Consider the following 14,564-nt stretch of genomic DNA (forward strand, 5'->3'; position numbering starts at 1 on the left):
ACAGATGGTTGTACTTTACGTTCCTAGCTCAGTTCATTCTTACTATCTAAGTACCTTTCACTGAATTGTTTCTTGTGTGGATATTTGATAGAAAACGTTTTGGTCATTCAGGCCATGTGCTCATTGGCCACAGTTATCGTCCGAAGTGGACTTTTCTGCGTGCAGGCTTCGCGACCTAGCATTGGTGGGATCAGTCTCAAGGACGGTGGTATTTTCAAAGTTGAAAGTTCTCTCTTCTCAATTCGAAATTTCCTGTTATCATTCAAAATCATTGTTGTTGTTTGATTTGGATCGTTATGCCTCATCATATTTTTCTCTTTGATTATCGGTTATTTGTGTTGAGTTATAGGGGAGTAAGTCAAGATGTAGATTGGCCTTTTGGTTTTTTATGGTATAATGTATGGCGCAAATGCTACTCTTATTACTTAGGGTAATTTAACATGTTCGTTAAAGTACTGTGCCACGTAAACGAATTAGAACTTTTGTGAACTCCGGGTAGTTCTGCGTAGATTGTCCTTCTCGTCACCACTTTTTACTTTTGCAGCTGCAAAGTCAATATCGAGATACTTCATAAATGGTTAACAAAAAAAAAAAAAAACAAGAGCAAGAACCAACAAACAAAAACACAAAGGTAGCACTTGACTGAATACGAAACTGTACGACAAAGATGTCAGGGGCCATATTTCAAAAAAGAAAGACAGCCAAAAATTCCAATCATGTCGAAGTACCTACAAAATCCATAAATAATATGTTGCTTATTCAGCTATGCTAAGCGGCCATTGTAAGAGAATCATGGCCGGAGAAAAGTCTAATATACACTTTATTGAGAAGGGTCGTTCTTTTGGTATCCCAAGTATCCTTGCAATGGGTAGGTTTCGATCATCTTCATGTACTTCAATATCAACGGTCTGCAGTTTTTTTGAGCATCTGGGCCATGGTATTGTTTGCATTTTCTTAAAGCATCGTGGGTGATCCTCAACTCTTCGTTTCTGATCCATTGTTCTCTCATCATAGAGGTTCTAGCTTGTTGCACCTGATCGAAGTTCTCATAGTTGATGTCGTCAAAAGAGACTAACTCATTTCTCTTGTGATTTTGGTATGTGGCTATTACGTTAGTATTTGTTTCAGCGAGTAATCATTCGGATTGATAATAGGTAGCACATACCCATGGTGTATGTTGTAATGGAGTCGAACACTTTACGAAAAGGTGAATTTTTACTGGTGCATTCCGTTTGGCGCGCACACGACTTTCTTGTGGGTCTAAGGCTAAAATACATCTATCACAGAATTGAAAAACCAGGTACTGGAAGAAGAGACGTTACAGCGGCTACAAACCTGGCTTGCTTACTACTGTGATGCAAGTACCTGATTCCTCATCCGTGTCTGTTACCTCATATTTTAAGAAACGCGCTGTTCCAGGGGCCAATAAAGATCCGTGGAGATAAGAAGAAGGTCAAAAGAAATTCTATACCTTCATATACATCTCTATTCGTTTATTTCAAGTTCAGTGGTTCTTTCAAAGCACAAACCCATATAGTCCACGTAAATGATCAATCATCAATTACACCCGTACACCATAAGTCTCACTATGATCAGCACATGATCTTGTGTCGTGAACGTCGAAGCCCAGTAGAATGTCCTCCGAGACAATTGAAAATCCGAAAGAACTGAAAGAGGAGAGAATAACGCACATCAATTCACAGAATGACTATATCTGCTCCTTGAATGCTTCATGGATTGCAGTGGCTCATGGCTTATGCGCTTATTCTGCCTTTTTCTCCGCCTTGATAGTGGGATGTTGGCTCCACTATCACAAGATCGTCCAAAATGCATCGTATGGCTATCCTGACGAATGGTTTCCTAGTGTGTCTGCTGCAATTGGAGACCGTTATCCAGAGAGATCGCTATTTCAGGTTCTCATTGCTTTGACGGCTGGACCTCGGTTCCTCTTGGTGTTTTTCAACTTTATTATTCTTCACCAGCAGCTGCTGGTAGCTTCATACGTACTTCTTGCCACCGGAATCACCAGGACGTTTACTTGTGGAGGCTGGGTCTATATCACTTCAACCGATGATCATGATTGGCACGACATTTTCATGATCGCATATATCATCTTAACTGTTCCGTGGACAATTCTTGTCTCAGTTTTATCACCTAAGGGTTCAAAAGTAAAGAAGGGACGTCTGTTAACTGCGATTACTTTCTTCCTGACTCTTATTCCATTAGTGTACTTCTTTATTCAACACAAAGTGCATGTTGTTGCAGGGGCTTACTCCCGTTACGCTTACTTTGAATGGGCTCTCATAATTCTTGATGTGGCTTTTGATCTGTGGTCTTTTATGGACTTTTCTCAGATTGAAATACAGTTGTCTGGCTCAAGAGTAGAGCTCAAAAAAACTAAAACGACACCACAAATTATCCAGCAAAAAAGTGAAAAAGACGAGATCGCCTCCCTTGAAGACTTCTCGTTCTGGGAGTTTTCGGTCAATACAATCAACTCATTTATGTTCTGGACCACAATAACTTCTCTTATGGTCTGTGTCTGGTATTTCCCATTATGGAATATGGGCATTTCTGGATATGAGGCATCAATAGCCATCACGTTTGTTGCCCCTCTCTTAACCGCATTGCCTCCATTAAAATGCTTGTTTATTAAGTTCCCTTGCGTGGCAAGAATTCTCACTGTTTTGCTTGGTCTAGGTGCCTATAAAGTTGAGGATCCGGAAAAGAGACTTTTGACCATTACCGCAGGCACAGGATTCGCTACCATCGGGTTTGCTGCAGAGTGTGGCGCTTTGAGCAATAGCCCCAAAAAGTTCACCTCATTATGGATCTCGCTCTTGCTTGGGTTGTTGGCTACATCCGTGTTCAAATTCATGTGCCATTCTAACAATCCATTTTGGCCCATCATGCACAAAGAGAATGGCGGGTACAACGAATATGCGATCTTTGTGGGACTAGCTGCAGCTTTTTTCACGAGAAGGTCGAAATCAGTTCCGGAAGTAATCACTCGGAAAGGTGGATCTCTTTTACTTGCCTCTTTGGGGCTTGGAAGTTATTTGTTTTGCATTCAAGCTTTCCTCAGCGATTCGTCTACAATGGTATACTGGACTTGGGAAGGCTATCCGATTCGAGGACCATTGCCATTAACCGGCGGTTTACCTCATTTTGCAGCATTTGCTCTTGGGCTCATCTTTTCGATTAAGTTTCATCCGAACGTGGTATCTAAACCTGTGTTTTTCCTTACCGGCGCCATAGGAGCATTCATTTTATACAATTCAAAGGGATGGATTGGATATGGAGGATCGCTTATGTTCACCTACTATCTTGCCTCATTGGCTCCTTTAGTTGGTCAGTCTGTGGCCGGCTATAACATCTCCGTCTTATTTTCATTGTCATTCTTTTTCTGCATAATCATCTCTTTAGCAAGTGTGTGGATTGTTGCGTATGCCTTTGTTCCAGGAGGATATTTGTTGAGAGAAAGAACCGATATTGTTTTGGGAATTTCGGTAGCTCTCCTCTTGTTGAACAGTGTGAATTACACTTTGCGCAGAAATTCTTCCAATATCACTCGCTTGGAAGTGAGAGGCTCACAACTCCTCCTGCTGACGACCAAAATCCTTACGATCTTGACAGCTTTATCTGTTACATCTTTCATCAACAGATACCCAACTGCGCCTTTCAAGCCATTCCATGAATCCTCCCAGTCATTTACGGCTGGTATTTGGTGTGTACACTTTGGGTTGGATAACGATATGTGGTCCAGTGAAACGAGGATGAGGGACCTACTCCGAGACGCGGAAGTCGACATTATTGGCCTATTAGAAACTGATACCGAGAGGCTCATAGGAGGAAACAGGGACTTTACTCAAAAGATAGCAGATGACTTGGGAATGTACGTCGATTACGGACCTGGCCCCAACAAACATACTTGGGGCGCCGCGCTTTTGTCTAAATTTCCCATCATTAACTCTACGCATCATTTGCTTCCTTCCCCAGTAGGTGAGTTGGCACCGGCAATTCATGCTACGTTAGATATTTACGGGGAAATGGTGGATGTGGTTGTGTTCCATTCTGGACAGGAAGAGGATGTCGAAGATCGCCGTTTGCAAAGTTTGGGAGTGGCTGATATCATGGCTAGCTCAAACCGGCCTCTCGTTTTGCTCAGTTACTTAGTGACCGAGCCGTTACAAGGTAACTACCATACTTACGTGAGCGAATACTCGCGAATGCATGATATCGACAGTACTGATTGGGACAGATGGTGTGAGTATATTCTCTTCCGTGATCTCAAGAAGGTTGCTTATGCTCGGATTTCCCGGTCAACCATTACTGACACTGAACTTCAAGTGGCGAAGTTCAAGTTTCTCACCGATGAACAAAAAGCATACCCCGAAGATTTCATCTACGGAAACCACTACGTGGACGAGAGTGAGGTAGACCCAGAATACAGAATGCCCCAAATCCTCAGGGGAGAAGGAGTCAGAGGACATCGTTACCATGTTTTTGACGAGCCGCGCTACTTTGCTGAACACATGTAGTTACGAGAACCAAGAATGTTTACGAACTTACGTTAGAATCCTTAGATTGTATCGAAGCAATGCAAGGAATTTGCAATGTCTTTCGCCGCTTTAATATCCCCCTGTAAAGTTCACTGTAATCAAGTATATAAAGGTTTGTTGAAAATACTGAAGTCGTGCGGCGCGCATTTACCTACTGCAGATTTTCCACATACAAGAGCTAAAGTAAGGTACCAATGAACTCCTTCTTTCAAAGTGCCTCCAAATTGGTGTTTGGCAACAGGCCATCCCTCAACACCTTCATCCAGACTAGAAACAAAATGAAAACGCATAAGGCTGCTGCGAAAAGATTCATCAAAACTGGAACAGGCTATAAGAGAAAGCAGGCAGGCAGAAACCATGGTAACGGTAACTTCAGTTCGAATACTCTCCGCCATTTGGACTCATTTGTTTCCGTAAATGATAAAGGGGGCCACTTGAAAAAGCTCAAGCGCTATCTAGAGTGCTGAACAACGATACATACTTGTACATAGCATTAAAGGTTTTAAGAAGTATCCAGGTAGATGATGCTTGACTTACAAGTAAACAGAGATTTAGAAGCTGCATGTGCTTACATCCGTACATGAAGCTTGAAGCCGTTGACTACGTACATTTCTAGTCTATCATAACCTATTCCTTGGTGTGTTCAATCTCGTGCCATGATCCATCTGCGCCTTTTTTAAGTTCCTGGGTTGGGAAATAATGGTAATTCATCTTGATCGAAACAGCACCGGGTACATGATCATACGAGACAAGCCCTAATTTAACATAAGTGTTGTCTGGAATGTCATTCGTGATTTTCACAAAAGTCTCCAAATCTGGCGTCTCTTGGTCATTCACGTGCGTTATGAAGACACTGTTTGAAATACCATATTGAGTCATTGGGCCACCAGCACTCTTACGGGCAACATACACTTCTGATGGAATTTTCTCCATGAGTTGACGGACAGATTGGTGGGGTTCCTGAAGCAAAGCACCACACCAAAACACCACTCGACTAGTGTTCATGCTGGTTGTTTCCACTGTTGGAACAACCAAGTCCATCACTTGCATCTCCCGCACAATCTTGAACTTCAACTCCTTGCTTGTGTACATTGGCTCCAAATCTCTCATACTTGTTACCAACTTGTCATTGACAGTCAAAACGATGTCGGAAAACTTTAATGGGCAACGTTCCGCACCTTGTCTAGGGGCCCAGACTCTGTAGACAGTAAGGAGCTTAACTTCATCATAACTTTCCTTTTCGAAACGGTCGATCCATTCCTGTGGGACGCCTCTAGTTCTGCCCAGGAAAAGTGTCATGGCGGTAAACTCCGCCTCCAATAAGCGCAAGTCTTGAGGAATTTCATTTCTTTTGAGCAATTCGATGATATTGTGTATGTCTGTCACATCCAAGGCCATTCTGTACATAACATTGGACAAGTTCTCTGATTGTTCACCGAAGTAAGTTAACCAAAATGCACGCAAAGTGCCATCATCGTCAACCAAAACTCCGGTATCACACTCCTGTGCAATCTTACTATCAAGCAAAATGCATTCAAGGTTGGTTCCTCTGTATCTTGGATTGGCAGTATTTGCCATCACATTGAGTGAAGCAACCGAACTGACTGCCACATCATCTGTGACAATTCTGTAGCGGTAGTTATACCCAACGAAAAAGCTCTTTTCTCCACGTTTCAACGGTGTAGCTGCGAATCTTGGGGTCTTTATATCAGCCAAAACGAGAGAGGCATCGTACTTAACAATGGCATAGTTCAAGTTTGGGTGCAAAAACACCACCTTTCCTGGAATGTCCATAGATTCGGCGAAAATGAGGTATATGTCACAAACATCGTTAGGTACGAATCTGCGGGATACTAAAACATATCCATTTTCAGCATCAATAACAACACCATATCCTGTGTCCTTTCTATATGGAAAACTGTCCACAGGAATTGGACAGAAAGTTCTAACTTGAACAAATGATCTTGAGAGTGACGCACATCCTTTTTTCTTCTCCAGAGGAATAGGAATGTCAACAAACTTAGCATGACATGGCTTGATGGGCAAGGGTTCTAAAGGTTTATCTTGTAAAGATTTAAAGTCCCAAAGACCTGTCTCATCATTTCTAGTAGCAATACGGAACTCAGATTGCCAATGTCTCTCAATATAGGCAACATGAAGGTTTTTGGTATGCAAGTCCGACAAGTGACGGTACGTAATAGTGACCTTTTGGCGGTCAGGAATTCCTTTCATCACTTCAATGAAAGCATCCAAATTGGGTGTTGGCTTATCGTCAATCTTGTCTAACAACCATCCACTCTTATCGTGCATAGAGAAATCAAAAGTACCTGAAGCATCGTTGATGAAGACACCTTTCACCGGAATACCATAACATCTTGCTAATTGATAAGAAAGATCGTTGAAAGATGCTCCAGCGACATCCACAAAGCGATTTGGGGTAATTGCATGCAAATCACCAACTGTGATGTCTATTTTCAACTCACTACCGCCTCTTTGTACCACGAACTCTAAAGTTTTACCAACGTTTTCATCCAAAATCTCGTCAACCTTAATAAAGGTTGAAATAGGTTCGCCATTAATGGAAATTAAAGTGTCACCTTCTTTAATCAACTCATGCGCAGGTCCCTCTGGCAAAACGAGATCAACCACTAACAAGCCAGACTTGTCAGGAAAAAGCTCTCTGGCCTTTGTTTCAGCCTCAGGAGTCAATCCAAGCCTTCTGCATTCTTCGAAAGGACGCAACATCCATTCCACTTGGATATCACCTCTAGTGATAGTTTGAGCGCTTTGGATGCATCTCAACGCCCTGAGGGGTCTAGAAACGGGAAGAAAGAAGTCAGTTGAAGCCTCCGTAGATCCACCGGCTTGCAAAGCCACAGCTTGACCATATTCGTTGACAACAGGCGATCCTGAAGATCCACCAGAAGCGCTTGCTGCAGCTTGGATATACTCAGTGTTGAAGTCATTATATGTCAAGGCACCGTAGAAGGGAGCGTTTCTATCCAAACGCGAGATGAAGCCAGCCAAAATAGAAAGCTTCTCGCCAGCATCATTACCCACGACACGAATCTCAGTGCCGACTTTAGCCAAATCGGGCCGAAGCTCAAGCTCCGAAATCGACATGTGTTTGATCTCTTTCGTGTCAAATTGCAAAAAGCCGAAATCATGGATTGGATCTCTGTAGATGGGCTTGACTACCGCCTCTTCGTGGTTGTCGAACACAGCGTAACCAGAAAAAGGTCCTGGCCCCACCACATGACGATTCGTCAAAATGATACCTCTTTGTGCATCGACAACAAAACCTGTGGCTTCACTTGTGAGGCACAATTCTGTATCGAAGTTCGTGATATTCGTGAAGTGCACAGATACAACGCTCTTGATAACGTTTGTGATGGTTTCACTCCATCGGCTCGAATTGTTGGCACCCGGAACGTCGAAAACTGGATAAGTGCCATCAGAAGCATATTCAGAATCGCTATCAGAGAGAACAGCCTGCTTTTTTGCTGCACGTTCAGCTGTTCCGTTGGACGCTTTTCTCTTGAGATCGTGCATGAAAAAAAGAAAAGTACTGGAGAAGTTGCGTTCTATGTAGGTAGCGATGGATTGAGTAGTACATCACAGGAACTGAAAAATTCATGGACTGCACATAGATCAAACGTATGGCCATAGCTAGATAATGTAGGCCCCAGTTTTGCCAGGTTTTAGACTAAACAAAAGATAGATATTTGTTTTAATATATACAATACTAAAGTAGCTGCTATATCCGGGGAAAAATATTAATATGAACTCTCGAATTGATTGCCATTAGCCTCATGTCTATCCTTTCAATTTATTTCGCTACTTGAAGCCAAACGAAATGTTTGGTATCTTAAATTTTCAGGTCACCTCTATCAGGATTGTATTATTCATCATTAAGTCAAGTATGTATTTTTACCACATGCATTATTGCCCAAAACGCTATAATATTTTATCTTTGAGTCCATAGAAAAGCTGTCTGACAAGAGAGATGGCTCAATATATCTTTCCGAAGGTCCCGTTGACAATTCAAGCCGAGAGCTTCTCAAGCAACCGCGACGTCCATGTATTATAATAACTCTCTTGAGATGGTTTGTCAAACATCACAGAAGGAGTGATCATAGAACCTAAACTTTCATAGAGTTCCCAACCCCGCCCTAACTTGGCCTGGACCTCACGTTCTCGAGATGTATCTTCGACAGACCAATCGTTATGCACATACTTCAATTCTAAGTCAACTACCCACGGTTCTCCTCGTACAGACTCCTCAATGATGTTGAGCCACATTACCATGTTCCATTTCATAAGTCCACCTTTCTGGTATTGAAAAAGTTGATCTTGAAGCTCTGTTTTCTTCCCTATCGTTGAGTCAAGAAGCTTATGGTTTATACGCACATATGCGACATATATAAGCCCGCATGCTAAGAGCCATTCATTCTTTTTGGCAAATTTGTGTTTCTCCGCCGTGAAACATTCGACAATCTGCGGCGTGATGCTTGCAGGTATGTAGAAGTTGTTGGCAAACGATATAAAGTCAGCAATAGTCAAGTGCCGAATATATCTTGGAGTACCCGGCGAAGCAGCTGTTGGAGAAGAAAGACCCGATTTGGATGGTGATTTGCGTGGCGTGCGAAATGGACTCTTGGGGTTCAGGCCTTTCTTTTCAATTGGATTGAAGGGCGAGTCAGCGTTTCGTAGTTCAGATATCTTTGCTTCGGTGGACTCCTCAGCCAACGCCTGGAGTTTTTTTAGGGGTGAACCTACCTTAGGTTGAGCCAATCTCTTGTTAGGCAGCGAGACTGGGGTGTAAGGTCTCTTCCTGGGTGTAGTATGAGGAGAGTTGATTCCTCCCACAACTTTGTCCTGTAGATCGTCCAAAAGCTTTTCAACATGTCTAGGCTGGAGCGGAATTCGTTGTTGCAGCGGATCAGGTAAGTTGAAACGGTCCTGGCATCGTTCCACCGCCAAGTATGTACAAAGATGGAAACGTGCCACATCCGCCTTATTCGGAAGTACGGGCAATTTTTGCAAACTGAGATGGTATAAAGATTCAATATAAGACACCAATTGTGCTGGATACTCTCCCAGGTAAGTGGGAAGAATGTCTTTGAGTGACTGGCTCAACTGCTGCTTGTTCATGATGTATTTTAAACCCACAGGGAAGAAATGGAACCAAATAAGAGACCCAAACACACAATAGTGGCAATGAAACGAATCTTATTACGGTATAAGACCAATTTATGTTAGAAGTACCGGAGGCTTGTTCGACAAGATTAACGGTTAGTAAATGAGGTTCATGCGAGAAAACGCGAATGAGTATTAGGCTGAGCAAACAAACCGGACATTTGTGGAACAAAACGGAAACAGTATATAAACAGCGCTGAATCGGAATCTTGGGTCGTCTTTAAGATTTTATTCCCGTAATATCGGAAAAATCACTGTTCAAATGCCTGTGAATACATTAGACCTATGACCACTGTAAAGCCACTACCTAAGCTAAACCCGTGCATTCGCGGTGTGCACACTACCCGCACTGGCCAACCAGAGTAAAAGTAAAGGTAAAGGGAAAGATTAGAAAACGGCGCTCCATCCAAATATTCCGCAAATGTTGACGAGAAACATAGTCAGAGCCTCTACGCGCCAACTCAGCAGTTTCACCGCACTCAGACAAAAGGATGTGGCATTCGGAGATGTTCCAGTCAAGCAAAATGAGCTTGTTTCTGGCGCTCCAAAGGAAATGACTACGTCTCGTGTGGTTAGAATTTACCAAGAGGCCAAGCCAGCAACACAATCAGGACACCACAATGGCCACTTTTGGAAGTTGGACTGGGATGTTTTGGGAGGTGCCCACCGTTGGGAAAATGATTTGATTGGTTACCAGTCCAGTGGTGACTACATGCAAGGAACCATCATGAAATTCGACAACAAGGAGGCTGCCATCAGATTTGCTGAGGGCCAGGGCTGGTCTTACTATGTTAAGGAACCTAACCAGAGACACTTTAGAAAGAAGGAATACGCCATGAACTTTTTTCACTCTGCGGGTCCTTTGAAGCACATCAGAACCAAGTAGGGTATACTTATAGCATAATGCAAGGAGAAAGAGTTAACCAGAGATCATAAGAGAAGAAAAAGTTAGATTGTAAATGATTTAAAGACTAGAAGTAAAAGTAATCCCGCTTCATTGTTGAAATCGTGGTAGGACTAGGAGTGAACTAAAGTTTGTAGCAACGACTTGCATAATTTTCAATCAAGCGGGTTATTACACATGAACAGCAGTCATCAATTGTCCCAATCTACCATGAAGAGCATATCATGTTTTCACTGATATATTTCGTCTTTTTCATTATCATCTCAACTAGAATTCTATGTGCACGGCATGTAGTATGCGAAATGTGCGTTTCCTCGTTGTGCGCTAAACTAAAACCATCCACCTTTTCCGAGTATTATCCACTTGAATTCGAGAGGTACTTGGGCTTGAAGGGTTATATCTGTCTGTGAGTCAGTCTTGCTAGTTTCATTTTGTCAATCTTCTTCATTCCCTTTCGACATTCGTAATCACAACAGTGTCTCATGTCCTACAACCGATATCGACAGAAGAAGTTTCTGTCAGGTGGTTACCTGGGCGGCCATAAATCATACTCGCGTTACCGTCTGAACTATGAAACCGAGCGATACACTGCAAATGATGCTCATGCTAAGACGGCGGACTTACGTTTTTCGTCCAAAGATCTCGATGGACTGGCACCTTCGCTGAATCTCCATTCTCCAGCGGACTCCAATTCACTGGCGTCTCGAAGTTTTCTGAAAGATCCAGATACGGCAATGACAACACCTATCCTGTCAATAACCCGTGGCACAGAAAGCACGAGGCTACCCGATAACTCTAAGGCATTGTTACCAAATGGTACTGATATTCTCTCGGGGAAGAACATAGCAGACGAAAAGTTCGATATCCAGATGCACCACAAACTGTATCTTGATACAAGGTACGCGGCTACTAAGGCAGACTCACTGAAGAATTACCGTGTACTATACGATCCAGAATGTGATAAATCGCTATCCAAAGCAGAACGCAAATCGAAACACCGCAAGCTACGCTTTCAATCTGAGATCTCATCAGAGAAACCGCCATCAGATCCCCGTATCAAGTTGGGTATTCAAAACTACCTCACCAAGCCTAACAAAGCGTCCAAGAAGGTTCCATTCAAACATTTACCACAACCACGATTCCTTTATGACAAGAACTCCTTAAGACAGCCGCCGCTGACTGAATTGGTGGTATGGGATCTTCCTACTTCCATCAATGAAACATACTTCGTGAGCTTTTTCGAATCATTTGGAGACACTATTAAGAATGTGAAATTTATTAATGATCCCATTAATGCTGCTCCTTTGGGAATTGCTACCTTCTCTTTCCAAGGATCTTTAGAGAAAGCACTGCGAAGTGCTAAAAATTTGCTCAGAGCGGTCAAAGCAGAGGCTCCGAAAATTGATGGAGTAGATTTAAAGGTCGCTTTAAATGATAATGAAGAGAAACTATTGAACTCAAAAGTTCACATTGCGCAAGAGCGGCTAAGGCTTGAAAGACTAAAGAGAGAAAAGGAGGAAAAGTTGCTTCAAAAGCAAAAAAAGCAAAAAGAGATTGACGATGAGAAACAGAAGCCTAGAGAGGAAAAACAGCCCAACGACCCACCCGTTTCAAAACTTAACACCACCACTATGTCTATAAAACACAGGAACAAGGTGATCAAAGGCATTTTTCTCCCTCAAGACCTTACGAAGTATGTCAAAGACAGACCATTCATCTACATCAATGACAAGTACGTTCCTACGAAAAAGATATCGTCACAAGAGGTAAAGAAAAAGCTAATGAAGTATGACTGGACGCGTGTATTGCTCGACAAAACAGGTTTTTTTGTCGTATTTAATACTTTGAAGGAATGTGAACGATGTTTTTATAACGAGGATGGTGTTCGCTTCTTTGAGTATACAATGTACATGGAGCTCTGTGTACCTGAGAAGTTTGTTGGTGATGAGAATGTTAAGGTGTCTAAATCATCCGATACAAAAGGACACGATGTTGTGGATGAGACAGTCAACATGTTGATAAAAGAACTTCAGGCGTACTTAAGCAAGGATATTCGAGAGCGTATAATTGCACCGGAAGTTCTTGACCTACTTAGCCATGACCATTATCCTGAGGTGGTTAATGAGTTGAAGGAAAAGGAGAAACAAAAGGAAATCAAGAAGGAGCAGTTGCAGCTGCACAACAAGAGCACGCAAATGAAAGATACCTATTCATTTTTGAATGGGAAGAGCAAGTTACAAGATACACAAAATCATGTATTGCATCTTCCTAGTTTCACAAAGAAACATGGTTCCGACACAAGTGATAGGAAGCGGAAGCGGAATCTTTTTCCGATGCAGCATGCGCTTAATTATGATGACCGTGAATCTGATGATTCAGACGAGGAAGACTCAAGTAGATCTGCTACTCCTGTTCCAGCAACAAAGAGGGAAGCCGATAGGTTTAATGATGAAGAAAATGTGAGTTACAAGCGTTCAAAGCTTAGAGAAAGCTTTTTGTACAATGAATATTCCGATGAAGAAATGCTGGAGGACGGACAAGAAGAACCAGAGGAGGGCAAGGTGGCTGAAGATAATGTTGCTGAGCCCAAGAGCGAGCTTGACATGATGTACGAACCTATTGCAAACGAGCTTCCGCAAACTGTGTTCGAAGAAATTGAGCCTCAGGCTGGCCGTGTCTATGACTTACAGAGATTGCAGGAAGTTCTCAGGGACGATGAGGACCTCCAGTTTGCTCGCGAGATCTTGTCCTCAGTGGAACCTGCAACTGTTAAACATCCTGAATATTGGGCCTGGAAGCAAAGGCAAATGGTTTTACAATCTCGCTCATCCGAGGTGGATAATGAAGAAGAAGCCATGGGTTTGTTGAGTGAACACTTGGAATGTGCTAGCGGATCCTTTAAGAGTCAGGGCTTCAGGAAAATCGCTGATGCTGACAAGATTGAATACTTACCTCACCGACGCAAGATTCACAAACCACTAGAAACCGTCCAACATGATTCCAAGGAAACCAATAGCGCTAATGGAGTCGGATCCGCGGGCGGTAATAGCTTGCAAAGTTCTCGTGTCAACAGAGCTAATAATAGACGGTTTGCCGCAGATATCAGTGCCCAAAAGCAAATTTTGAGTACGGAATCTGATATTTTGAATCTCAATGCTTTAACAAAACGAAAGAAGCCAGTTTCATACGCGCGTTCTGCTATTCATAACTGGGGACTTTATGCATTGGAACCAATTGCGGCAAAGGAAATGATTATCGAGTATGTGGGAGAAAGCATCCGTCAGCAAGTGGCTGAGCACAGAGAAAAGAGTTATTTGCGCACGGGCATTGGGTCGTCGTATCTCTTCCGTATTGATGAAAATACAGTGATTGATGCTACAAAGAAGGGAGGGATTGCTAGATTTATTAACCATTGTTGCAATCCAAGTTGTACAGCTAAAATCATCAAGGTGGATGGTAAGAAGAGAATCGTCATATATGCATTGCGTGACATTGAAGCGAATGAAGAACTTACTTACGATTATAAGTTTGAAAGAGAAACGAACGATGCTGAGAGAATTCGCTGTCTCTGTGGAGCACCGGGATGTAAAGGCTATTTGAATTAGGCCTTGAAAATCTATATGGGGAAGAAGTATAATTTAATGCGGTAATATAAATATTATGACAAACGTCAGATGAATCGTGGAAGCTTTAAAGAGAAATGTGTCACAATGCATGATCTCATTTCCATACAGTCCAGGCCGTAGTACAATTGACGACTTTTAGTACTTCCAATAATTTGTCCACCATCCTTCTGAGTAGCAACTTGGACTTAAGCTCAGTCAGCGGTTGATTACTTAGAGAATACCGGTATTCTAGGTTTAAAACCATCTTTAACCGGTGTAGTATACGCGCATTCG

General features: G+C 42.5%; 7 protein-coding genes across 7 annotated transcripts; 4 read left to right on the plus strand and 3 right to left on the minus strand. All coding sequences in view use genetic code 12, as the record gives it.

The window, feature by feature from the left end:
• Window positions 1–755: 755 nt before the first annotated feature.
• Window positions 756–998, minus strand: FOB63_002297 (uncharacterized protein; the record flags this gene model as incomplete). The annotated part of the gene is made up of 1 exon (XM_066102225.1): window positions 756–998. The coding sequence occupies one exon, from the start codon at window positions 996–998 to the stop codon at window positions 756–758; it is 243 nt and encodes an 80-aa protein (XP_065958375.1).
• Window positions 999–1,634: 636 nt separating this feature from the next.
• CWH43 (Cwh43p) lies at window positions 1,635–4,541 on the plus strand (the record flags this gene model as incomplete). Its single annotated transcript, XM_002616657.2, has 1 exon — window positions 1,635–4,541. The coding sequence occupies one exon, from the start codon at window positions 1,635–1,637 to the stop codon at window positions 4,539–4,541; it is 2,907 nt and encodes a 968-aa protein (XP_002616703.2).
• Window positions 4,542–4,756: 215 nt separating this feature from the next.
• FOB63_002299 (uncharacterized protein) lies at window positions 4,757–5,029 on the plus strand (the record flags this gene model as incomplete). Its single annotated transcript, XM_066102226.1, has 1 exon — window positions 4,757–5,029. One exon carries the CDS (start codon window positions 4,757–4,759, stop codon window positions 5,027–5,029), a length of 273 nt encoding a protein of 90 aa, XP_065958376.1.
• Window positions 5,030–5,189: 160 nt separating this feature from the next.
• NMA111 (Nma111p) lies at window positions 5,190–8,114 on the minus strand (the record flags this gene model as incomplete). Its single annotated transcript, XM_002616653.2, has 1 exon — window positions 5,190–8,114. One exon carries the CDS (start codon window positions 8,112–8,114, stop codon window positions 5,190–5,192), a length of 2,925 nt encoding a protein of 974 aa, XP_002616699.2.
• Window positions 8,115–8,606: 492 nt separating this feature from the next.
• Window positions 8,607–9,716, minus strand: FOB63_002301 (origin recognition complex subunit 6; the record flags this gene model as incomplete). The annotated part of the gene is made up of 1 exon (XM_002616652.2): window positions 8,607–9,716. One exon carries the CDS (start codon window positions 9,714–9,716, stop codon window positions 8,607–8,609), a length of 1,110 nt encoding a protein of 369 aa, XP_002616698.1.
• A 466-nt stretch (window positions 9,717–10,182) lies between these two features.
• Window positions 10,183–10,647, plus strand: FOB63_002302 (uncharacterized protein; the record flags this gene model as incomplete). The annotated part of the gene is made up of 1 exon (XM_002616651.1): window positions 10,183–10,647. The coding sequence occupies one exon, from the start codon at window positions 10,183–10,185 to the stop codon at window positions 10,645–10,647; it is 465 nt and encodes a 154-aa protein (XP_002616697.1).
• A 500-nt stretch (window positions 10,648–11,147) lies between these two features.
• On the plus strand, window positions 11,148–14,270 carry SET1 (histone methyltransferase; the record flags this gene model as incomplete). Its single annotated transcript, XM_002616648.2, has 1 exon — window positions 11,148–14,270. The coding sequence occupies one exon, from the start codon at window positions 11,148–11,150 to the stop codon at window positions 14,268–14,270; it is 3,123 nt and encodes a 1,040-aa protein (XP_002616694.2).
• Between the last annotated feature and the right edge of the window lie 294 nt (window positions 14,271–14,564).

Source organism: Clavispora lusitaniae (assembly GCF_014636115.1).
Source record: "Clavispora lusitaniae strain FDAARGOS_655 chromosome Unknown tig00000078_pilon, whole genome shotgun sequence".
Classification (NCBI taxonomy): Eukaryota; Fungi; Ascomycota; class Pichiomycetes; order Serinales; family Metschnikowiaceae; genus Clavispora; species Clavispora lusitaniae.